The sequence below is a fragment of the Sceloporus undulatus genome, chromosome 4, assembly GCF_019175285.1.
Source record: "Sceloporus undulatus isolate JIND9_A2432 ecotype Alabama chromosome 4, SceUnd_v1.1, whole genome shotgun sequence".
Taxonomy (NCBI): Eukaryota; Metazoa; Chordata; class Lepidosauria; order Squamata; family Phrynosomatidae; genus Sceloporus; species Sceloporus undulatus.
This window is the reverse complement of record NC_056525.1, coordinates 248,991,660-249,018,193: the sequence shown is the minus strand read 5'-3', so window position 1 is coordinate 249,018,193 and position 26,534 is coordinate 248,991,660. Positions and strand designations below refer to the sequence as shown.

Here is a 26,534-nt window from a genome sequence, read left to right as displayed (position 1 = left end):
TTTATGCTAGTCACACACTCTCAGCCTCCAAAAAAGGCAATGACAGACATCCTCAGAAGAAATTTGGCCAACAAAACCTAGGAAGAAGAGTGTGGCTTAGGGGTTCAGGTGACTGACTAGGACTCCAGGAGACCAAGTGTGTATCTACATGTAAAAATAATAGAATTTGACACCACTTTAAGTGCTGTGGCTCCATCCTATGGAACCCTGAGATCTGTAGTTTCACAAAGTCTTTAACCTTCTCTGTCTTACAATGCCTCACAAAACTACCATTCCCAGGATGCCATAGGATGGCACCATGGCAATTGTGGTGTTGTCAAACTGCATTATTTCTACAGTGTAGATGCATGCATCCCAGTTTTTTGACTCCCCGGCTCATCCATGGGAACCCGCTGGGTGACCTTAGGCAAGTCCCACTGTCTCGGCCTTAGAGGAAGGTAATCGCAAACCTTCTCTGAACAAACCGTGTCAAGAAAACCCTACAATAAGGTCATCTTAGGGGCCTCATGAATTGGAAATGACTTGAAGGCACACAGCAGCAACAAAGACTATCTACAGCAGGAGTGACCAACCGTGTTGGGCCCAAGATTTCTTCTCCTGGAAATCATAGGAGGCCAAACGTAGTGCTAGAAATGCCTCTCACCCCTTTCATAAAACAAAACAAAAACCCCAAGTGCCATCCATCCCTTTCCCCAAGGCGGTTTGAGAACAAATATACATATGGCTAATAACACAGAAAAGTGGAGAATAAAACTACTAAAATAACACCAACATTTAAACCATTTACTATATTGCTTTATAACAGTAGAAGTCCAGTGTAATATGTGTTGAAAAACAGAGGTTTTTCAAAATGTTAAAACAGGACAGAGGTGCCTGTGACCAGTTTCAAATGGGCAAATCCCCATTACTGGGGCCCCTTCGCATGGCACATTTATAGCAGCACTGATTTCATTTTAAATGTCATGGCAATTTTCTATGAGATCCTGGGATTTGCAATTTAGGAGGGGTATTTAGAAATCTGAATGAGGGGCTGACTTGGCCTGCCATCATATTCCCCATTACCATGTACAGATACAAGAGCTGGACAATGAAGAAAGCAGATAGGAAGAAAATCAATTCATTTGAGAAATGGTGCTGGAGAAGAGTGCTGTGGATGGCCAAGAAATACCAGCAGAGATATTCTCCAAGAAGACAAACAAATGGGCTCTTGAACAGATCAAGCCTGAACTCTCCCTGGAAGCCAAGATGATCAAACCGAGGCTGTTGTACTTTGGCCACATCATGAGAAAGCACGGCTCACTAGAAAAGACAATAATGCTGGGGAAGGTAGAAGGTAATAGAAAGAGAGGAAGACCGCATGCTAGATAGATAGGCTCAACCAGGGGCCTGAATGGCAGGTCCTAAGCAGAGCAATGGAGGATGGGGTGGGCTGGGGCTGGACAAGATGCAAAAGTACTGTATAAAGATACACAACCGAGCACTAAAGTTAGATTCGTCAAGCCATCGTATTCTCCATCGCCATGTTTGGATGTGAGAGCTGGACAATGAAGGAAGTGGATAGGAAGGGAATCAATTCATTTGAGATGTAGTGCTGGAGAAGAGTGCTGAGGATACCGTGGATGGACAAAAAGACAAAGAAATGGATCCTAAAACAGATCAAGCCTGAACTCTCTCTGGAAGCCAGGATGATCAAATTGAGGCTGTTGTACCTTGGCCACATCATGAGAAGGCATGAATCATTGGAAAAGACAATAATGCTGGGAAAGATGGAGGGAAGTAGGAAGAGAGGAAGGCTACATTCCAAATGGATGGACCGCTGACCTGGCTTTGCAAGACTTGAGCAGGATAGTTGATGACATGTTGTCTGGGAGAATGATAGAGTCTCTTTCTTTGGAGGCTTTTAAAAAGAGGCTAGATTTATTTACTTATTTCAGTTCCTTTGTATGCTGCCTTTCTCCCAGTAAGGACCCAAGGTGGCTCACAGACAAAAACATTTTAAAATCTCAATAAAATTCAAAACAACTAAAATCATCTACACACAATATAAAATCTCATAAAAATATTAAAAAGTTAAAAGCATAACTAAAACACACCTGCTCTATAAAAAAACTCATCCCGATATGAATTATATATCAATATAATTGATACGGTCATCTGTTCGGAGTGCTTGGATTGTGTCTTCCTACATGGCCAAAGGCAGTTGGACTCAGTGACCCTTGGGGTCCCTTCCGAATCTAGGATTCTTGTTTTGGGACAAAGGCTGATATAAATCCAACAAACAAACAAACAAACGGATTCTAGGATTTTGTACTAAAGATTTGGCTCTTCTCTGAAAGATGCCCTCTGACACAGATGAGCCAAACATCTGTGTGGTAGTTTTTTGTGGGTTTTTGGGTTATGTAGCCATGAAGAGTCCGTTCCTGATGCTTCGCCAGAACTTGGCCACATAACCCCAAAAACCCACAAAAAACTATGGATGCCGGCCATGCAAGCCTTTGGCTTCACACCTGTGTGGGTGTTTCTGAGATTCCTAGAGGGTTGCTCCTACCACAATCCCCCCTTGGAGTAAAAACCCCAATGCTCTTTGCAGCTGTCAGCCAGGCTTCTGCTAGTCTCTTCCGCTCCCCTCCTTTTCTGGATCTGCTCAATCTGCTGGCTCAGCCCTTTGCCAAGTTGAGCATTTTTGCTCTTCTCAGCAAACAGGGGACTCCTGCAGCCTGAACCCAAACTGATGAGTTTTGGTTTCGGATGTGTGAGTGAGTTAACTGGGACCTAGCGCAGGCTCCTTGCAAGATTCATCCTTCTGGGAGAGGCTGAACTCATTAGGAGGATTAGCACTGGCTTCTTCCAAGCCAAATGAGACAATTTAATGTTCCTTAAGCATGTCACCTTCCCGAGGGCATGTTCTCTCATACATCCTTCTCACCAACACACAAAAAGCCTCCATGCTCTTTTAAAAATGGTCCCCCCTCCTACACACACCTTGCGTCGCTGAATTAGACTCACAAAGTGGGTGTCATTACAACAGTGGCATTGGTAGCTGTCAGTAAGTGTCAGTGAATTCCTGGAAGGCTGTGTGCATGTGGGTGTGCGCACATTTGTGTGTGCAATGTGTTTTTAAACACGCGCCTTCCATTTGTGCCAAATGTTTTCTAAAGGTTTGTATTGGCAGAGGAAGAGAAATCTTGCAGCTGCTGCTGATGTTGGTGGTGAGGACACAGCATAAAGGTAAAAAAGGCATATTGAAATATGGTCAAAGTTTGTCCTTGTTGTGTGCCTTCAAGAGATTCCTGACATATTGTGACCCTAAGGTGAAACTATCACAGGGTTTGCCTAGCCTTCCTCTATGGCTGAGAGAATGTGACTTGCCCAAGTGGGGCAAATAATGACATGTTCTTGGTGGGTTTTTCGGACTATGTGGCCACATTCTAGAAGAGTTTATTCCTGACGTTTTGCCGACAGCTGTGGCTGGCGTCTTCAGAGACCTTTCTCTGAAGGTGCCAGCCACAGATGCTGGTGAAATGTCAGGCATGAACTCTTCTAGAACATGGCTACATAGCCTGAAAAACACACAAAAACTATGGATGCTGGCCATGAAAGCTTTTGACTTCACAATGATGACATGGCTGAGCAGGAATTTGAATCCATGGAAGGTCTGTGCGAATTCATCCTAGATAATGAGAAACTTGAAATAGTGACAGAGCATGCATACTTTGGATAAAACATTGATCAGAATGGAGACCACAGCCAAGAAACCTGAAGAAGTTTAGGAATGGGAAGGGCAGCTATGAGAGAACTAGACATGATCTAAAAGTGCAAAGATATAGAATCACAGAGTTGGAAGAGACCCCAAGGGCCATCCATTCCACCCCATTCTGCCATGCAGGAGGACAGCATCCAAGCCCTCCCAGGGACAGAGGGCTATCCAGTCTCTGATTAAAAACCTCCAAAGAAGGAGACGCCATGACTCTCCGAGGCAAGATGTTCTTCCTAATGTTGAGTGGAGTCGCTTTTCCTGGAGTTTGCATCCATTGCTCTGTGTCCTGTTCTCTGGAGCAGCAGAAAACAAGCTCTGAATTCTGAACACTGGACGTTATCAGACAAGGGAAATTGGAAGTATAACCCAATGGCAATCCGAATGCAATCATGGGGTTTCACATTATTGCGTGAAAGACTACCACGCGCAAATTCGGACAATGGCATGCTATTTTTGGGCAATGGGAAGCCAGTTCGAACGCAATTCGCATTCACGTAAATTTGCTGAACTAGTGAATTCACATAAATGCGTTCTGGCCCCACTTTCTTTTCATTCGAAATTAAGAGAAATTCCTCACATGTGATAAAGTCCAGCTGTAACTCTGAACACTACAGTTAGGTAGCATCCAAATCGCTGTATTCCTCATCCCTATGTATGGCTGCCAGAGCTGGACAGTAAAGAAAGGGGATAGGAAGGAAATCAATTCATTTGAGATGTGGTGCTGGAGAAGAATGGTGAGGATGTGGACGGCCAAAAAGGCAAACCAATGAATCCTTGAACGGATCGGTCTGAACTCTCCCTGGAAGCCAGGATGATTAAACTGAGGCTGTCATGCTTTGGACACATCATGAGAAGGAATGACTCATTGGAAATCCCCCCAATAATGTTAGGAAAGGTGGAAGGCAGCAGAAAGAGAGGAGGACCAGAAGGACAGACTCAGCCAAGGAGGCCACTGGCCTGAGTCTGCAGGACCTTAGCAGAGCGGTCAAGGATAGACGGACTTGGAGATGTCTCCTCAAAGGAGGCGCAAAGGCAGTTAACAACGACAAGGACTCCAGTCTTACTCCAACAACCCAAAGCACTACAGTCTGGAAGCTCAGCTCCGAAAGACAGCGGATTGTCACAGCTATTAGAAGCAAGAGCGTCCGGTTTGGAATATTTTCAAGTGGTGGATGCTTGAATCCGTGGATAAAAAGTCCATGGATAAGGAGAGCAGACTGTATACACACATATTAATATATACATACATATATATAGAAGCTAGTAGAGACAGGGCTTTATCACACGGCTGCCACATGTATGTATATGCGACACATGTGTAATGTGCATTTTTGGCTGTCCCCATAAAGGTATCCCTGTTTTGTGGATGATGGATGTTACAGGCAGGCATTTAAAGCAGAGGGTTTTTAAAGCAAGGGCTGTATTGTTGTAAAGCACTTTTTAGCATTTTTATATGTACTCTTCTTTGTAACTGTATTTTATTCTTTTAACATTAAATTTGTTTTAATATTGTAATAATAACTACAATAATATTGTAACAATTTATTTCTATTTTAATAATGTACAATTTTTGTATGGTTTTAATTGTACTGTTGTTGTTTTTTTAACGTTGATCTGAGTCTCAGTTTTGGAAAAAGGGGGGATATAAATAAATATAGTAATATATACATACATACATCTTTACACATATACCCACACAACACACACACACATATATATACACATATATACACATATATGTGTACTATGTATATTTGTATATTATACTATAGTATATATATATATATATATATATATATTAGATAATACATATATATATATATATATATTATCTTATATATATACACACTTATACAATATAATTGTTATCTATAAGATAATTATATATATATAAGATAATGTGTATATAAAATAATAAAAATATAATATAAAAAACTATATTATTATAATCTTATATATAAATAATGTGATATATATAAGATAATAATATTGTTATATTATATTTTTATGTTATATACATATTTTATATATATATATATATATATTATCATATATATAGTATACATAATAGTATATATATATGTGCATGTATGTATATGTATATATATGATAATAATATATAAACATAACAGATACACACACATATAATATATATGTAAAATATATGAGTGTAAATAAATAAATAAATAAATAATGTACTTTACTGTAGAGCCAGTTACACAGATATCTCTGGATAGTTTATCAAAATGTTATGTTTTAACAAAATACAACAATAAAATAAACCTTCACCATAAACATCTGAAAAAGTGAAAGCTCAGAGAAGGCAACCTAAAACTGCAACTGAAAGGAAGGAAAGAAGGAGAGCCGGAAGGTCGGCGCGTGCGGCGGCGTCTACCTCTTTGCGTAGCTCTAAGTGCCGGCGCGCGGGGCGATGACGTAGGCGGAAGAGGACGAGTCCCGCGGCGCGCCGGTGACGTAACGGCGAAGGAATTGGAGGCAGGCAGAGGGGCAGGGAAGGAGCCCGTCATTCAGTCACTCTGCGTCTGGAGGATGGAGGAGAAGGAGCAGCTCCGGCGCCAGATCCGCCTCCTTCAAGGTGAGGGGCCTGGGCGGGACTCAGGCGCCCCTGGCAGTGAGAGGCCTCGGGCAGCCAGGCACACTCTCTCGGCCTCAGAGAGTGGCCCCTGCTGTGGCAGAAAGCCCCTCTGGACCAGCCTTGGGAGGACTTCAAGGCACACAGGGACAAGGGGCCTTTTACAATATGTGTGTGTGTGTGTATATATATATATATATATACACACACACAGAGAGAGAGACATATGTATTACAATATATATATATATATATATATGTATAGAATCATATAAATATATGTAAAGATATATATTATAATATATATTTATATGATTCTGTGATCTACAATATATAATTTGTGGGGGAATGGGGCATAATATATAATTTCTATATATAGTGTGTATATATATATATATATATGATATTTAATATATATATATTACAATATATATATTTATATAAATGATTCTACAATATATAATTTGTTGGGGAAATGGGGCATAATATGTTAATTATACAAATAAATGGGATAACAACAACAGCAACAGCTCCTTGGATCCCATTTTGGGGGAAAGGAGACATATTGTTGTTATTGTTATTTTGTTGTTGTTATTATTATTATTATTATATTTATTTGTATCCCGCTCTTTCCCCCAGAACTGGGACTCAGGGCGGCTTCACAATATTTTAAAAACGATACAATTAAAAACATAGAAAAGGCGATATGTTAAAACAGAATTAAATCGTTAGAATAGTAAAACAGATTACTTATTAAAAGAGTAAAAGTAAACATTGTTTTAAAAAGCCTGATAGAAAGGTCATCAATCGATCAATTAGTCAGTGCATTTGTGGTATGCTTTCAGTTGGGCGTTGGGCTATGACTCTGGAGATCAGGGTTCAAATCCCAGTTCAGCCATGAAACTCACTGGGAGACCTTGGGTAAGTCACACTTTCTCAGCCTCAGGGGAAGCCAGTGGCAAACCTCCTCTGAGCAAATCCTGCCAAGAAAACTAAATGATAAACTCACAACAGAGGCACCGTAAGTCAGATGCGACTTGAAGGCACACAACAACAACACCACTCACCACAATATTACTGCGGCTGTCTTGGTAACTGTTTACATTTTGTTACCTTGATTTAAATGTGGCTTCATTTCCGGTGGATCAGATTATGGCTTCTAATTTGTTTGTTTCTTTATTTCATTTGTATGCTGCATTTCTCGCAGAAGGGACCCAATGAATGGGATTGCATTCTGCCAAAATGTCTCTACGGTGTTGTTGTTGTTGTTGTTGTTGTTGTTGTTATTATTATTATTATGTTTATTACATCTATTTGTATAGTGCCATAGGCTTTACATAACAGCTTTACAAAGGAGAGAGAAAACAACAATCCAAAATAGGAATAAAACCCTGCCTACGGCGCACAATCCAAAACCACAAACAAGATTATAAAGTTAATAAAATATTACTGTAACAAAGTTAAAACAATACTGTAACAGTGTAAATTAAAATACAAATAATATGTCATGAAATACGCAGTCATAAAATCCAAGACGAAAGTTGGAAAGCTGGAAAGTATGGATGGATGTTCTGATTTAGCCACAATATGTATAGTTTACAGCAGGGAGAAAGGTTCTGGGATGTTTGAAGATATGACTAACAGTGGCATTTGCCTGTTTTCCTTTTAGGTCTCATCAACGACCATAAAAATGTTCATGGGAATGCACCGGTTCCCCCGCCTGCCACTCGCTGGATGAATCCCAGACCTGCCTTTACCAACCCAGGTGGATTCTCGGCTCAATATTCCCAGCAAACGCAGAGAGATTTCCCACCTTGCCAGACCACTGCCAGTGCTTGGAGAAATAAATATTCTCTTGTCAACATACCTCCACGACCAACACTTTCTTCGGGGAGCAGTGTTTCTGCTAGTGCTTCGCGGACTACTCTCAGCCATGCCAGCAGTGAGGCACCTGAACCACAGCAGATGCTTTCTCAAAGAAACCGAGGCCCCAAGGTGGATAGTGACATTGTTTGGGTGCAGGGTGCTTTGGCAGCAGGCAGTACTTCTGTCCCAAAGTTCCAGTGGGGTTCTTCAGCAGCATTAGGGGCCCCTGCTGCTTCTCAAGGGAGTGTAAGCAGCAGTACTTCGTCTTCAAAGGTTGACTCAAAGGAGAGGAAAGAACAGCCATATTTATTGGATTCCAAAACTATTGCTAGGAATAGGGATGGTGGTGATGCTCCTACTGTGTCTCAGAAAGCACCTGTGACTGAAAAAGCAGTCCAGGGTGTGTCACAACTTGCCCCCAGCTTGTGTAGGACTATCAGCGAGAATGCTGTCACCTTGAAATCTGAGCCTCAACAGCCTTTAACTGCTTCTGATCATGACTCGGGTTACCTGCCAAAGAGGAAGACACCAGCATCACAGCTACCATCTCTGCACAGTTCACAACAACTCCCTGCGATGAAAGGCAAGCTCAACCCATCTATTGTATGTACCAAGTCAGCTTGGGAAGCATCTTCAATGGTTGGAAAGGCTCTCTCTGAGAAAAAGCATACAGTACCTGCTGTCCAAAAACCTCCAGCCTTGCCAAGCTCTATCAAATCTCCAAGGTTCAGGAAAGCCAACTACACATGGGTGGCAAACCCGAGTAAATCCCCTCAAACTGTGAAAAAAACCTCTGAGAATGTGCGCAAAGTTCCTGTGAGTTCAGGGGCAGCTGCCAAGCAGCCAAGGGGAGACTTGGGGGCGAAGCAAAAGAAATCTGGACTTAATTCGAAGCTTGGGATTTCCTCCAGCCAATATAAATGGAAGGCATCCAGTCTTCAGTCTCCTCCTTCCACACTTGCATCAGCGTTCACGTGGCGGCGCAAGGGTTGTGATGGGGCTGGAGTCTCTCCCCATGTGGGAGCCAGCACATCCCTTCAAACAGTGAGGCGGGTGCCTCTTGGTCATGGGAACCCCAGGCCATTCTTTGGAAATACTGGCTTTTACAAATTGAAAAGCCGGACTAAAATCATCAGGAGAAAGGGAAATGCCTGGTAAGGTTATTGATTCTGTTGTGTATTAGGGCCACAGGCCATTCAAGACTCTTCCTGCTGTTATCTTTCTCCCTCTAGTTGTGCATCTGAAGCAGTGGCCTACACTGAGAAGCAAAAAGGCTTTTCTTTCTTTGTCAAATTTGGGATGAGTGCTATCAGGCTAGGGAAGACAGGTTCCTATGACCCCTATATCTGGGACACTTAGATTAGGTTTCTGTTAAAAAAAAGGGGGGGGGGAATCTTACCCACCCTCTCGCTAAGGCCCAAGGCAGGATTCAACATAGATTAAACCACATAAAACCATTTAAACACTGTTAAAAACACTAAAAGCACATAAGCATAGGACACATTAAAATCCTCCAACATTATTTATTTATTTATTTATTTAGCGCTGTAGATTTGCACAGCGCTGTACATAAAAACAATAAATATAAAAGAGTATAAATTAAAATATCCCAATGTAAAATTAATAGTTTAAAATCATCTGGGTAGACCTGCCAGCAGAGATAAGTCTTTAATACTCTTTTAAATCCAAACAGCATATTTAAGGGTTGAATGGCAGGTCATTCCTGGAAGGTCATTCCATACTTTAGGGGTGGTCAGTAAAAAAAAGTCCTCTAGGTGACAGTTGCCAGTCTAGTCCTGGCTGGCTGAAGTAAGTGTAAATGAAGTAAATGTCCCTCAGAGGACCTGAGTGTACAGTCTGGATTGTACAATTTTATAGTGATATACATGTGCTTAACACACATTCATGCATTTTTACAAATGAAGTGTAAAGGGGCTGTACTTTAGCCCCTTGTGACCTGTCCAAAATCTCCTTCTCCTGCAGCTGTCAAGGTCCCTAATACAGTGGAATAGCATGAAGGCCATTGACCAAGCAGCAGGTACAGCTTCTTGTCCCCACTGCAGTTTACTAGAGAGAGGAAGAGGAATGAGGCTGTTAGTCTCTTTCATCTCTTTCTAGTGAACTGCTGCAGGGGTCAGAGGCAGTTCCTGCTGCTCAGTCCCATCTCTCCCTTCATGGACTCCTTTCATCATCCTCATGAGATTGGGTAGCTGGAGGAACAGAGCTCTGTGTGTGGCTCTCACCTGAAGTGTGTATCAGTGCAGTGACAAGCAATGACATTTCATGACCATCAGTAAAGTCATGGCTACTATGGTGGGATCCAGTGGCAGAGCTAGAAAAATATTTCCAAAACCTTTAAAGTATCAGATTCAATTATTTATGAGTTTTGAGGGGTAACTGGATTTTTCCATGCTGGGAGAAAGGCAGGATACAAATCAAATCAAATAAACAAAAAGAAATAAATACATTTGCCAGCCAAGAGCCTGAAGGTATATTTTCCCGGGGAGAGCCTATTTAAGCCTGTATCATTTCAGAATGTACTTACAGGTTGAGTCTCCCTTATCCAGAATTCAGAAATATTCCAAAATCCAAAAGTGTCTCTATGGGTGGCTGAGATAGTGACACCTTTGCTTTCTGATGGTTCAGTGTTCACAAACTTTGTTTCATGCACAAAAGTATTTGAAATATTGTGCATGAAATTACCTTCAGGCTGTGTGTATAAGGTGTATATGAAACGTAAATGGATTTCATGTTTAGACTTGGGTCCCATCTCCACAATAATCTCATTATATGCATGCAGATATTCCAAAAACTGAAAATAATAATAATAATAATAATAAAATTTATTTATATACCGCTATTCCAAGGATCACAGCGGTGAACAATAAAAGATAAAACAGTTAAAACAACACGAGCCCTAAACCCCCCCAACAGAATTACAACAGTTAACAACAATTAGCAGTCAACAACAATAAAAAACTAACAGCACCCCAAGCAAATGGCTGTGTAGAGTGGAATACATCGTAAACATCGCCAAGGGGAAAGAAGCCTGGCGGAATAAGAAGGTCTTCAGATCCTTCTTAAAAGTATTAAGGGAGGTGCTAGTACAGAGCTCTGAAACCCAAAACACTTCTGCTCCCAAGCCTTTTGGGTAAAGGAGACTCAGTCTGTAAGGGGATTGTGCGTTGGAATGTTTCCCCCTCAAGAGGCAAAAATCCTTCTGGGCCACAGGGTGAAGGAGCGCAGCCTGGGCTTTGCTCTGAGATGCTTACTTCCCATGCTCCGGTATGTCTTTTGTTTTCTAATTGGGCCAGATCCAAACAAGTGGTCTTTTGCTTGTCTTCTGAAACCAGGCTTTGTAATCCTGGCACATCTTCTGTTTCTTGTCTCTGGTCTCTAATCCCCAATCTGCATTCATGTAGTTGTTTGCCTGTTTGATTCCACCTTGGACCATTGAAAACATTGCATCAGAATTTGCAGAATTAGGTGCTACCCCAAGAATCTAGTTTCCAGTTAGTTGATGGTAACAATGTTGTTGTTGTTGTTATTATTATTATTATTATTTTGGTTAGCTTTCCATGGTGGAGGTCAGTAGATATCTGTGCTTACCTTCCATTTTGCTCACTGCTAGGCTATTTCTCATGTAATGTGCACCAGGATTGTACTATATACTGGACAGAATGAGTTCTGTGGTCCTGGTTTATTGGACTTTGACCATGCTGGGTGAAATGAAAGGTCTGCCTAGTCAAACATTCTGTTCATACAGAGTCCACCTATTTGACCATGGGGAGCTCATCAGCAGAACATGAATGCAGTTGCACTTTCCATCTCACTCTCCCTGTCAACTCTTATACAAAGGAATACTGCTTCTGCCTGAGGGCCAGCATGCTGTAGTGGTTTGAGTGTTAGACTAGGACTCTAGGAGACCAAGGTTCAAATCTCTGCTCAGCCATGGACAAATCACACTCTCCTAGCCTCAAAGAAAGGCAATGGCAAGTCACCTCTGAATAATAAATCTTGCCATGTAAACTCTATGACAGTATTGCCATAAGTCAGTGTCAGCTGGAAGATACATAACAACAGTAAGAACAATGACAACAGCCTCTTCTACTAGAGGCAATATATAGACATGCAGACTAGTAGCCGTTCAGAATCCGTTCTTCCATTAATTTTTCCAGTTCCCCTTTTAAAGCCATCAAAGTTTTTAGCCACAGCTGTGTTTTGGGCCAGTGGGTTCTACAGTTTAACTTTTTGCTAAGTGAAAAAATACTTCCATGTATCTGTCTTATTCTTCACGCTATTTAGCTTTAGTGGATGATCCTGGGTTCTGGTATCCTGAGAGAGAAAGAGAGAAACCAATCCCTGTTTACTTTCTCTGTATGTTTTCTCTCTATATGACAGGTCAGGAAAAGGAAGAGGTCACTGGGCAAAACCCCTTGGTGCTGTGGATGTATTGGATTCTGCTTCCCATGTGATTTGGTTGCACTGAAATGTTTGCGCAGCAGCATGGAGATTGGAGCATTTTTTAAAAATGGTAGTCCTTGAGCTTTGAGTTCTTATGAATATGTTCCTGTTCCCAGATACAATGTGGTACCAAATGAGGATTGCCATCTTCATCACTGTCTTTATCTTCTTTGCAGCTCCCTGACTGAAAAGAGGAACGTTGGCTTCTCCACCATGGTCTTAAAAAGCTGCTATACTCTCAGGAAAAAGAATTCCCCGCGGGGAAGGTCCTCACCCACAGGCAGGAGATCTGGGACTAAAGGTCTCATACAGATTGGCAAGCACAGGCTGCGTCGACTGCCAGCCTCTCGCACCCATGCTTTGGCCAAAGAAGGTAAAGTCAGACTTGGAAATGTACTCCTTTGGTTTATTTCTTTCACTGTTATTACTGTTATTTCAACTGATACCTGTTCTAAAAACTGCAAGGGAGGTTTGTGCAGGCTGGTGATGTGGCTAGGGGGAGCACATTGCAGGTCAGTTCTATTTGAAGCTTTGTGACCCCTTTCTTGTGAGGGTCACAAGGCTCTTTTATCCAGGGAGAGGCAATTGCAGAGGAGTCAGGATACATAAAGAGGAATGCAGCAATGTGATTGGAAATGACATCACATCCTTTTTTATTCTAGGAATTGGCTGAGTCCTGGCTGACTTTTGATTTGAGGGTGGTTTGGAGGTTGGTGGAGGCAAGGGACACACACACACTGACAACTCCAGTGGATGGTGCTTAAATGTTTTGGTTGGAAATTTTGGATAAAAAAAAAAGAGAAGCGAGGTTTGAGAGCTTCAGGGGTCACATAATCTGGTCTGTATGTGCTCCACAGACTGCACTTGCCAACCCTTGATACTCCCAAAATGGATTGTGGTAGCACATCTTGGGATGCTGACCTGTTCAGCTACCATCTGGGGCCAAGATCAATACTCAGGTGATGAGGGAAGGTGAGGAGAGAGAGAGAGAAGCTCAGAGAAGGTCAAGTCTTGGTGGGAGAGCAATGTATGGGGAGGATCTCTGTTACTGGACAGCACTGGGTGACAGCAACACAGATGCAGCTGTCTGCTTGCTCTTCCACTGGCCCTCTTGTGCATATCCCCAGGGCCAAAGGAAGGCTGCTGTCAATGGCAGCTTTTGGTCCCTGCTTCTTCCCACAAAGTGCTGCAGAACTAAGCTCACACATGCCATCCTGTCTCTCTTGTTTCCCTTGGCAGCAATGAGCATGTGTCTGCAGAGGGCAGAAGCTGAAGCTTGTCTTTCTCTTGGTGTTTCTTGTCACTGCCTGTCTCAAAGGATTTACGATTGTGACGGCCCTGCTGTTTGCTGCTGATCACAATGCTGAAGTTCAGTGTCATTTTCTAAAAAAAGTTCTTTTTTTGTAGGACAGTTTAGAGGAATGAAAAAGGGGGCTGGGGGTGCAGGCCACACTTTTTTTCCTCCTTGAACTAGTTGCATGGGGTTATTCCTAGCAGGTTGGCAGCATGATCCACCTGGGTGGCCTTTTCAGCCAAGCTGAACGGTAATTCGGTTTGTTTGAGTGTTTGGTGCCTTTGCTTCATCAGTCATTTATCAACATCCCTCCTGCTGCTACAGTTGGATCCGTGAGTTACTGTTCAATAAGTTTTTTTATGGAAGCCTCTTGTGTATCTCTCATGCATTTCCCTTGAGAAGATGTGGATTCAGTAGCTGCTTTCTCTAAGCGTTGTGCATGGATGCGAACCACAATTTTGATTAGGATGTCAGAATAGGACAATGGAAACCTGTTTCATATCCACCCTTGGATCATCTGAGCACACTTGTGCTGTCCAATTTAAGATTACGGAATATGTGCGGAGGACGAAGTACCATTCCCATGGGTGCTGCTAAATTAAATAGGATGGGTGTTATATTTTGTTACTTAGGTGAAGCATGTGCTCTAGCTAAAGATGAGGTGATGTGTTCAGAGTAACTGAATCTTTTTTTTAATTGGATTATTTTATTGACAGATGAATTCACATAATTATTAAACATCATAACATCCAAACTTATTGACATATGAAGCCTGCTCCCTCCACCTACCACACTTCACACCCAACCACCGCAACACAACCAACTTTGTGACACTTGAAAACGACTTCCCAGTTTTTAATCTTTCAGTTTAATTTGTCACTTGGTTACATTTCCTCTTAATATATACTCCCAAGTTACAATATACTTCTACATGTTGATAAATAAAAAAACTACTTAAATGTCAAAACCTGCCAATGTTGTCAATCTTTCTGTTTCTTGGAAATGCCTCAGAAATGGACCCCAGTCTTCTATAAGAGTACTTGAATCTTAAAACATTATTCCGTTGGGTTCTTTTGAAACTTGGGGAATTCTAAAAGCCGGTGGGAGGCATTTTGTGGGGTTGTGCTTCAGAAAGAAAGAGGTTTTTGTCCTTTAAAAAAATCTAGCTTTTTGAACCAAAAAACTTCCCCCCAGACAGCTCAGGTAGATGTTCGATTTGACTTGGGTTTTTAATTTGTGTAATGAAGACAGTATATCATTAACATTTTTGAACAATTGTGTGCAAATAGTATAACTATCTTGTCAGTGTGATGTGGTGGTCTTGAGCTGCACTTGGGCAAGTCACACTCTCTCAGCTTCAAAGGAGGCAGCTGCAAACCTTTGAAGAAGTCTTGCCAAGTAAACAGTGCGCCTTAGGCACACAATGAATAACAGCACAACAACTGTTTCAGTATGTACAAATTTGCCATACGTATAATTTGCCTTGTCCTTCTGTGATTTGGTCCTCTGAAATGGAGGAAATGGAGTGTGGATATGACTTTCAAACCTGGAAGCTTTTGCTTTCATTCCAGACTCTGTCACAAGCTCCCAGTGCAACTTTGGCAGACTCATTTGCCAGCTTTTTCTGCATCTGTAAAGCAAGAACGATCCGCTTTTATGCCAATGGACTGCAAGATATCCGAGAAACCTGTTAAGTGGAAAGCTGGTGGTTTGAGGAATCATCTTTTCCTGGCCAGTGGTGTTGGTCCTTTTTTGAGTTGTTACTTTTTGAGTCAAGGCTGGTTAGTCTAGGAAAAGCTCTCTGTTGGCTTTGGAAGGTTTTTTTTGGCAAAGGAGGAACATCAGATTCAGTTAGCTGGAAATTCAGTAGAGCCTTTGTACCTAAGGCTGGAGGTCTATCAGTGGATGGCTGACCAATTTCTCTGGGCCACCAATGTCTGCTATTGTTTAATGTGTTTTGCAAAGAATGACTGATTAAGGTGGATCTCATGTTGTGTGATTTATTTTAAGACTTTAATCTAATTGATAATCCTTTCAAGCATGTACGCTGGGTGTTTGGTATCTCCTGGGGTATCCCTCTGGGAACCAAAATCTGTGGATGCTCAAGTCCTAATTATATGCATTGGGGAAGTAGAATGGTACCCCTTATATAAAATGACAAATGTATGGTGGCCTCATTAATTTCATAGGGTTTTCTAAGGAAGGACTACTCAGAGGTGGTTCTGCCGGTTCCTTCCTATTCCTCTGAAATAGAGCTCACAGCACTTGTATTCCTTGGCAGTCTGCCATCCAAGTACTCACCAGAGTGGGCCCTGCTTAGCTTCCAAGATCACCCTTACAAGATATATTTCAATTCAAAGACATAGCCTTGTTAGTCTGGAAAATCAGTATGGAAAGGGAGCACCTTTGAGAGCAACTGAAAGAAAAGAATTGGTAGCATGAGCTTTCGTAGACTTGACCCTATTAAACATGCATCTGAGGAAGTAGGCTTAAGTCTATGAAAGCTCATGTCACCAACTTCTTTCTTTCAGTTAGTCTCAAAGGTGCCACAAGATCTCTTTACGTAAGGATATTTTTTTGTTGTTTTTCAACATGATCTCCCAGATTTCTGTCTGAGTTATAGCAATGATTGGGATTCCTTTTCTGGAATCAAAATAAACATGGCATTCCTTCCTGTGTGCTGGATGTGTGTTGTTGTTTTTAATTAGGTTCCTTGCCTACAAATATCTAAAAATACTTTAACATTGCAACAACTGGCTGTATTAAGCAGGCACTTGTCTTATCCAGCCATGCTGGGGAGCGTTAGCTCAGACTTTGTTAGCACCTGAGTAGTTTTCACTGTTTGTAAAAAAAGATATAAAGCACATAATGGAATTTTAAAGGTGTTAATAAACCCCTGCAGTATGTTGCTGGTTTCACAGCGTATGTTCTGAAAAGATGCTGAGATATGAATTGAGTCTCCCTTACCCAAAATCCAATATATTCCAAAAACTAGAACTTTTTTTAGGGGTGGCTGAGAAAGTGAGACGTTTGCTTTCTGACGGTTCATTGTGCACAGACTTCGTTTCATGCACACATTTATTAAAAGTATTATATAAAATTACCTTTGTGCTATGTGTATTAAGTAAATATCAAACATAAATGGATTTTGTGTTCAGATTTGGGTTCCATCTCAAAGATATTGCATTATGTACATATATGCAAATATTCCAATATCTCAAAAACTCCAAGCTCCAAAACACCTCTGGTCCCAAGCATTTTGGATAAGGGAAACTCCACCTGTATAAGTACTGTTCCAAGTGATATCTTTTTTTCCCCAGGAACAAGTCTATATGGTCCTGTTCTTGTGCTCATCTTTCCCATTCCTTAAGGCATGTCTGCATGGGACACCTGTATTTTTTTAAGGCAGTGATTATATATGGACTTCCCTGAGAGTAAGTTAGCTTAATGTCTTAGCTTGTCCTGAAGCTGATTAAACACAGTTTCCCAGTTCAAATGAAATGGCAAATTGTGTTTATTCTGAGGCTTTCAGGTTAGATTGCTCATGTCTTGAAGAGAGAAGCAAATGGGGTTGCACATGTGAGTAACATCTCATTTCCATCTCCGCTTATCTAGTCAAGATATGATTGCTAGAACTGGAGTGCTTTGATTTTCTCTCAGTGGTTGGATAACATGATAGCTGCGGGACTGATTTTGCCCTGTCCAGGCACTCCAAGGGCATTTTATTTAAACCTCCAAACGCATTCTAGGGAGTTGGACCATTTATATCACATTATTCCCCCGTCCCAGGGCCATTTTCCTGATTACGTTTTAATTTTTTTTAAAAGCCTGGGCTATGATTGTTGGAGGGGGCACTAAAACATGACAAATGTTCCCCCCCAGTATTCTCATTTTGGGAGGTTTGGGGACATAATTTGGTATGTATTTGGTATATCTGGGCTACTAGGCAAGTCGCAGGTATCCATCTTGGCACAGAGGTGGGCTATCAACAGCAGTATATGCAGCATGGTTCAAACCAGCTTCTGCTTCTAGCTCCCCCCCCCCTTCCAGCTGGAGCTGCAAAATGCTATTTTGGGGTAAACTACTAACAGTAGACTGTCTTAAAATACTATCAACGAATTTTTAACATGCGTTTTTAACATTCCCTAAGTGGAATTGTGTTGGTTAGTACCTGCTAGAGTAGACCCATGGAATTAGCTGTTCAGTGGTGTGTCAATATATAGGCAAGTCAAACTGATTAAAGTGGATTTTAACTACAGTCAACACTAACAATAGGATTTAGCTCTCGTATTTCAGATGAGTAAGATTAGAATTCCAAAATAAATACATGTTCATTCAGTTATGGGACCTGTTTGTTTCTTTTATGAACAATACACCCAAGCTCCCAAGGCCACTGTAGTTTTGGATGAAGTATTAGAAAGGTTTGTTATGAGATCCTTGATGTTTTATGTTTTGGAAAAATGAAGATTCAGGGCTATTCATTGGAAAAGAAGGAAAGAAAGATCTATTTCTACTGTGCTGGGAAACCGAGTCTATCTTTGAGAAGGTTTATTTGGAATGTAGTCTCTCTTTTTTTTTTGTCATGTAGTGCTGCATTTATGCTTATTTTGTGTCGGTATTAGAAGTAAACCAATAAAGATCACTTTAAAAAAAATTAGAAGAGATTATTGGGAGAAATGAATTAATGCATTGCAATTGCTATTGATGCTATTTATTGAATCATTTCCTGTATTGCTATGTATTTTATATGGATTATCCTACTAGAGAGGCAGGCTAACTCCAACAGGCCTCCCTGGAAGAAGTTTACCCATCCATTAAGAAGCCAAGCCCTCCCTCCAGTCCATCTGCCTTGGTCCAGACCTCGGAGGTAGAGAAGAACTTCTGGCCCTCATCCCCTTCCCCACCACCACTCCCTTCTCCTTTTGCGTCATGTCTTTTTAGATTGTAAGCCTGAGGGCAGGGAACTGCCTAATTAAAAGATTGTATGTACAGCGCTGTGTAAATTTACAGCGCTTTATAAATAAAGGTTAATAATAATAATGACTTAATGCTAGCTTTTGCAGAGCCGCTGCATCCTGTGTGGTGCTGAGGAAACAACCACAACCACCCTGCGCAGACGGCAGAGGGGTTCGGCCCCTTTAGGGAAGTTTGTTTCTACAGCAAAGGATTGGGGAAGGGAGGGGTGGGTGTTGAGAAGCACTCAGCATGTTGTGAGTGGTGAACCTTTCCTCACCCCTGTAAAAATCAATGCTGTGACATTCCCCCAGCGCCCGGCGCATGAGTTGACTTTGCTGACGTTTGCTGTAGCAAGGGGTGTTCAGTGCAAGACCCAGGCGCGTGATGCTCAAAGTGTTCCTGCCGACAATAACAAGAGAAAATCCAAAGGTTTGACATGGATCTTCCCCCCTCTCTTTCTCTCCCCCTCTGGCAGCACCAGCTAGCAAAGAAGAAACCTTTGCTAGGTCTGGTATGCGTAGTATTTCCTAAACACTGCCCCTGTGGGCATGATGCTGGGCCATGTGCCAGCAAACCAAGGCTGGCGCTGGTACCCTCCTTTCTTGGGCAAAGGCTCACGTGAGGCCGCCTTCCCTCTGACCTGCAGAGGGCAGTCTTGCCCCTCGTATTTTCCCCCGTCCACCTTTTTTTCTGGTAATTGATTGCCTAATTTCCTCTTTATGTGAAAGAAAGCAGATATCAAGTAATTTGCAGCAATAACCTGCTAATGCTGGGCCAGTATCAAAACTCCCATGTTCATTTCAAGTGGCAGATAAAACACTAATATATAATTATCCTTGCAAATTGGATTGTTTTAAATAACCAAAAGACTATGGCCAGGAGAAAACTATCCCATTTCCCTTGAGTTAGTATTGCGGCATAATTGCTGCGTTCAATCAATTTCCTTGGCATTAGAAATTCCATCACAATCAACATTAAGCTATATTCATTGTGATGGCTAAGAGCCGGGCCATTTCTCCTCTTTTCCTTAACTGGCAAAATTAATCAGGGAAAAGATTTTAAACATTTACCCGTGCGAAAGAGGTCAGCTCTGCCACTATATTGCTCAGCAGATAAGGGGGCTAATAAAAAGAAAATTGAATTACTAATGATCGCCAGGAACCGAGTATATAAAACCTGGCAATCGCCCGCTTCAGGAGGAAAGGAGAATCAATTTTCTTCGGACAAGGTGGGCTCATTTTTTATTTTGGCGCATATTATCAGCAATTTAATTTGAAAGCGCATAAACAGGAGGAAACAGTTAGGAAATAATGAGCCTGAAGGTGTAAAGTGCTACAGGATATATGCTGTACACAATTTATTTGGCACAACAGATAATCACTTTAATTGAATTCAAAACTGCATTGTTCAGCAATGTGGCTTCCCTCTTTTTGCCCGTGGGGGATTGCAGAATATTACCAAGGTGCAGAAAGAATAATGCATGGGTGTGTGTGTCTATGTGCATGGGCACATGTGTGCACCCTTGCATGTGTATCCCTTCTTTTTAATGTCCCCCCTCCCTTGCAAGGCACAGTGAGTATTGTTCTGTTCTTGGTGTAATGTTTAAAAGACAATAGGAATCCTTTCTGAATCCAGAGCCATTTGCTCTGTCTCTACTTACTTGGTGTGGTGGCAGATGTACTGTCCTACAGCAGTAAAGAATCCAGATTTTGTTTTGATTGATAACTTGAACTCAGTGGAGGTCTCCTTGCTATGTGACAAAAATTATCTCTGTCCCTGCCCTCCTTCTCCCTCGTACCCTAAACATCTTGGATTTGTTGCACAGGGATTGCTGATCTTTCTGCTGGCATCCTGTTAGTGACCCATGTGTGCTTATGTGTGGCTGATATGCACATCTCTTTTTGGATGGGGCGCAAGGAGCTGATGCAGCAGCTAAAAAAGCCAGTATGATCCTAGGCTGTATCAATAAGAGTATCTAGATCTGTGATTCCCAAACTTTGGTCCGTCAGATGTTTTGGACTCCAGCTCCTAGAATTCCTGGCTGGTGGCCAAGATGGTGAGGGCTTCTGGGAAATGAAGTCCAAAACACTTGGAGGACCAAAGTTTGTAAACCACTGTTCTATATCAAGGGAAGTAATACTGCCACTCGGTTGTGCTTTTTAAAACCTCACCTGGAGTATTGCATCCAGTTCTGCTCAACACAATTCAAGAAAGATGTGGACAAGCTGGAGTGTGTCCAGTGGAGGGTGACCAAAATGGTGAAAGATTTGGAAACCTCCAAACCCTCTGAAGAACATCTTAGTCTGAGGAAGAGGAGGTTAAGAAGTGACATGATAGCCATGTCTAAATATTTGAACGGATGTCACACTTAGGAGGGAGCAAGCTTGTTTTCTGTTGCTCCAGAGACTAGGACATGGAGCAATGGATTCAAACTACAGGGAATCAGTTGTGTATATCTGCTGCTACTAAATGGAAGTGTGCATGCGCATAAAATTACATGGGTACAGTGGGAGCATAGTTTTAATTTCCACTATGTGAAAGGCTTATGTGGTCCATGGTGGGAATCGAGGTGTCAGAGGGCCTTTGGAAGGAAATGGGCGGAAACTGTGGATACTGAGGGGCAAAGAGAAAGGTTTTCTTTTGTTCCAAGATAGCCCTTAATTGGGGCAGGTGACTAGATGCTTATATTTCTTGTAATAGCACATGGTGACAATGTTATGGGATTTGCATACTGTGACAAGGCTATTATTGCTTTATGCAAGGAGAATAAAATCTACCTGTCTGTTTTAAAAGAAGTTAGAGCCCAGTATCATCATCCCTTGTACAAAGGGTGCTGCAGTGAATGAAAGTTTGTTCTGGAGCATCTCTTCTTGGCAGGGCTGAAAAAACCCACCACTTTTAAAAGAACACATTAATATATCTGTGTTTTTTTGGTTTAACCCTTTTTGTTGGTTTAAACCACCAGTCTTTCCCCCATTAATGTGTAGTACTTCACCAATGTAGGACTAAATCAGAAAATTAAGTAGCAAAATGCAGCTGAGATGTTATGGCCCCTTCCTTAAATAATAATGGTTCTTTTAAAAGTGGCCTTTTAAAGCAAGTTCTTGTGAACTTCTGTTAATTGTAGGATTTGTTTCAGAATGGCATTTTTTGTCCTATCAAATAAACAGATTAAAAAGAAGCAACTGGTCCGGCATACTGGTCTAACCCTGAACAACTGCCAATAAACTGTTAAAGTTAAAATGTTTAATTCCAAAGAGTCAATGTTGTTGCAGTAAGAGTGTTGGAAAATAGTAATAATGCCCAGACTTTTAAAAAAAATGAACCATAAATTAAAAAACTATTTGGATTAAACCAGCCAACCATGCTTCTGGGGGTGCTTTTATTCAGTTCAGAGGGACTTGCAAAGAGGATGCATTGTGCTACGTCTTTGTCAGGCTATTGTCAATTTCAGAAGTGTTTTCTCTCTTCTCTCTCCTCTGCTCTCCTCCAGCTCCTTTGAGAGCTGTAGTAAAATGAGGATGGCAGTGCTTAGGTTAATTACAGTTTCATGCTTGTGTTTTCTAAGGCCTGAGGCTGAGAGAATGGAAACACCAAGAGGGCAGGGATAATATCTTAAAACGTTACAAATCTGCATTTGTTCTTGGTATTTGGCTCTCCAGATTGAGAATATGTCAAATGCTAAAACTTAATTTGGAGTCTTAAATTTTAGTGGGACAAAAATAAGGGAGATTTTGATTTCCTCACAGAACATTAAAAAAAGTTTAATGATCATTGGATTTGAATTTAAAGAAAGAAGTTGACACACTTGAATTCTGCAAAGCCGTGTGCTACCCTTCAGCTGCAGCTGAATGCCTTAAATCATGTGAATGTTGCTCAGTTTCTGCCAGGATTCCTGCCACTCTGATTTAGAGTTCAAGTTTAGTCTATGAAAGCCTTGTTGAATCCAGGGTATCCATTGGGGGCCCACCTGGAAGGAGATCTGCTGTCTTAGCACCGTTTGCTTCCATTGCCAGTGTGACTTTTTCACTTTTCCACAGCTAATTCTTTGCTATAACCAAGTTATCAGCAGTGGCATAACTCCAGTGGGTCCTTGATATCCATTGGAATTTGGTTCCAGGATGCCCCATGGATACCAAAACCGGTGGATGCTAAAGTCCCATTAAGTACAATGGCACAGTGAAATAATAATAATAATAATAAATTTTATTTATATTTCCTGCCTCTCCCTGCGGATCAAGGCAGGATTACAACAAAAATAAAATCAAGAATACAGAATACAAAATACCACATTATCTAAAAATACAGTTAATAAAACGAACATCAATACTGCTACCAACCATAAAATGACCAAGTTGTTGTTTGTTTTCCATGCTCTCAAAATCAGAAGTGGGACTGTTCTTTGAGATCAGCTATAGAGGATCAGATGGATAGGCCCACCGGTGTTCCTTATAGAATCATAGAGTTGGAAGGGACTGCAAGGGCCATCCAGTTTGTTTTTAGAGTTTACAGTGGTCCCTCTACATTCGCTGGGGTTAGGGATGCGGAAACTCCATGAATGTGGAAAAACCACAAATAAAAAAACACTGTTCTTTTTACCTGAGAGAACACCTCTCTAGAAATCTCCAGTTCTTCCAGTGCATCTCTGTGGTCAATATCTGCCAGGAGATGATCATAGTCTGGAGGACCTACAAATGCCTAGAGAAGTGTTTTCTCTAGGAATTTCTAGGTTCTCCAACACAACTCTATGGTCAAATTTGGCAGTGTTGCGCTGGAGGACTTAGAAATTCTTAGAGAGAACATATTAATCAATACTGCAAATAATCAAATCCGCAAGAATCAAATCTGCAAATGTGGAGGGCCAACCCTCTGTGTGTGTGTGTGTATTGAAGATTTTCAAGCTGTGGATGCTTGAATTTGTGGATAAATGATCTGTGGATATCGAGGGCCGATTGTATATCTATATGGGTAAGGCAGTCTTGAGTGGGGCAGTGAGCTGTGAATCAATGGGATAGTTGTTCTATCCCTAGACCCTATCCATCCCTACCTCTGCCAGCACCATCCGTCATATCTAGATCTGGCTCCTCTCCTCCAATGCCACTGTCCCATATCCTGTTGATTCTCCACTTCTTCCAATAGGATTGTTCTTTGTGTCATTGCCTTCCTCCTTTGGCCCTGGGGATGGGCCCTGGGAGCAAAGAGGAGCCACTGTGATTGTCCTCCAGGTGTTAGGCTACCCCCTGGTTTTCCATATGGCTTACAACAAGAATAAATGCAAAGTTGGGAGTACTAGCTGGCTTTTTGTTCGGTGGCAAGCATCTTTAGTATGGTGTGTTAAGGTCTTATTTATTTTCAGTTGTTTTAAAACCTTGTATATATCTTCCTCTTTGTGCATGCTTCCTGACCTTTAATTTCATGTTAACGACTGTGGATGCATATCACAGTGAAATAATGCGTTAAATTAAGTAAAGTTATACCCTGGGCTTGTTAATACGTACCACTAAACCGTGATTTAACACTACATTGCTGTGTTTTAGTGAGCCTGAGTTAAGGATTAGGCTCAGACCCTTGCTGCCAAGATTTTGGCAGAGTTTAGGATCGGTGTTCATAAAATGTAGCTCATTAGATATAAACTGGAGATCGTAGTTTATTGTTATTTTATTGGATGTGCAGTATACTCTCATATTTCTTTCCAGAACGAAACTCCAGGCTGCTAACAATATAGTTGGATAGATCATAGAATCATAGAGTTGGAAGAGACCACAAAGGCCATCCAGTCCAACCCTCTGCCATGCCAGAAATCTCAATCAAAGAATCCCCGACAGATGGCCATCCAGCCTCTGCTTAAAGACCTCCAAGGAAAGAGACTCCACTACACTCCCAGGAAGGAGTTTGTTCCACTGTCGATGAATGAATGAATGAATGAATGCGATTTTATTTATATACCGCCGTTCCTTCGATCACGGCGGTTTACAAAATACTAATAAAATACAATACAGTACGAAACAAATTACAAATAGAACTTAAAACAGAAAAAATCCCCCATATTAAAACCGTGCAATACAATACATCATTAAAAATCCATCATTCATTCCTAATAATTAAAACCAGTTAAAATCAATAAAACAATCTAATAATACAACACGCAATACACAGGAGAAGATGACAGTCAGGACATGGGGGGAAGGCTTGGCGAAATAGGTGAGTCTTGAGGTTTTTCTTAAATGACTCCAGGGAGGGGGCCGAGCGGAGCTCATCAGGGAGAGAGTTCCAAGACTGCGGGGCCACAGCAGAGAAAGCCCTATGCGCAGTCGCTACATATCTCATCTTGGGAACTCTTTTTCCCACCTGACCTAAGAGTGCGGGGCGGATTATATGGGGAGAGGCAGTCCTTACTGTCAGGAAATTCCTCCTAATGTTGAGGTGGAATCTCTTTACCTGTAGCTTGTAGCCATTGTTCCGGGTCCTGTTCTCTGGAGCAACTGAAAAGAAGCTTTCTCCCTCCTGAATATGACATCCCTTCAAATATTTAAACAGGGCTATCATATCACCTCTTAACCTTCTCTTCTCCAGGCTAAACATCCCCAGCTCCCTAAGTCATTCCTCATAGGACATGGTTTCTAGACTCTTCACCATTTTAGTTGCCCTCCTTTGGACACACTCCAGTTTCTCAATGTCCTTTTTGAATTGTGGTGCCCAGAACTGGACACAATATTCCAGGTAGGGCCTGAGCAAAGCAGAATACAGTGGCACTATTACTTCTCTTGATCTAGACACTATACTTTTATTGTTGCAACCTAAAATTAGCTGCCTCATAACACTGTTGACTCATGTTCAACTTGTGGTCTACTTGGATTCCTAGATCCCTTTCACATGTAGTTTCATTCAGCCAGGTGTCCCCCATCCTATATCTGTGCATTTTATTTTTCTGCCCTAAGTACCTTACATTTCTCCATGTTGAATTTCATTTTGTTAGCCTTGGCCCAGCTTTCTAGTCTATTCAGGTCATTTTGAATTTTGATTCTGTCCTTTGGAGTATTAGCCATTCCTCCTAATTTGGTGTCATCTGCAAATTTGATAAGTATGCCCCCAATTCTGTCATCCAAGTCATTGATGAAGATGTTGAATAGCACTGGCCCCAGGACAGACCCCTGTGGGACCCCACTGGTCACTTCTCTCCAGGATGAAATTCTCTCCAGATCAAATTGAATTTTAAAAGACTTCTTGTTCTGGGGGACCTCAACATCCCTTTCGAGGCCGGCTCACAAAATCTGATGGGTGCAGCTCGGGAGTTCATGGTTTCCATGATGGCCATGGGCCTGTCCCAGTTAGTCTCGGGCTCAACGCATTGCGCAGGTAATACGCTTGATGTCGTCTTTAGTACGGATTGGGATAATCCGTGGGCAGAGGAATGTAGTACCTCTGCCTTGTCATGGATGGACCATTTCCTGGTTGAGGTTCGACTTAAGGCAACTATCCAAATCCCCCTGGGGGGTGGAGGACCTATTAGGATGGTCCACCCTCGAAGGCTGATAGAACCCAAAAGGTTCCAAGAAGCCTTAGAGGGGTTTATGGTTGGATCTGACGGCGATTCTGTTGATGCCC

At 41.7% G+C, this 26,534-nt stretch overlaps 1 protein-coding gene across 6 annotated transcripts in view; it reads left to right on the top strand.

Moving 5' to 3' along the window:
- Positions 1-6,203: 6,203 nt before the first annotated feature.
- ZC3H3 (zinc finger CCCH-type containing 3) overlaps positions 6,204-26,534 on the top strand; it is a 333,696-nt gene continuing 313,365 nt past the window's right edge. For all 6 annotated transcript variants that reach the window (XR_006103478.1, XR_006103479.1, XM_042462809.1 and 3 more), the window contains exons 1-3: positions 6,204-6,353; positions 8,019-9,369; positions 12,856-13,052. Coding sequence is in view for 4 of the 6 variants with exons in the window: in XM_042462809.1 (XP_042318743.1) it covers positions 6,308-6,353; positions 8,019-9,369; positions 12,856-13,052 (1,594 nt within the window). In the remaining 2 variants the exon portion in view is untranslated. The remainder of the gene's footprint in view (positions 6,354-8,018; positions 9,370-12,855; positions 13,053-26,534) is intronic.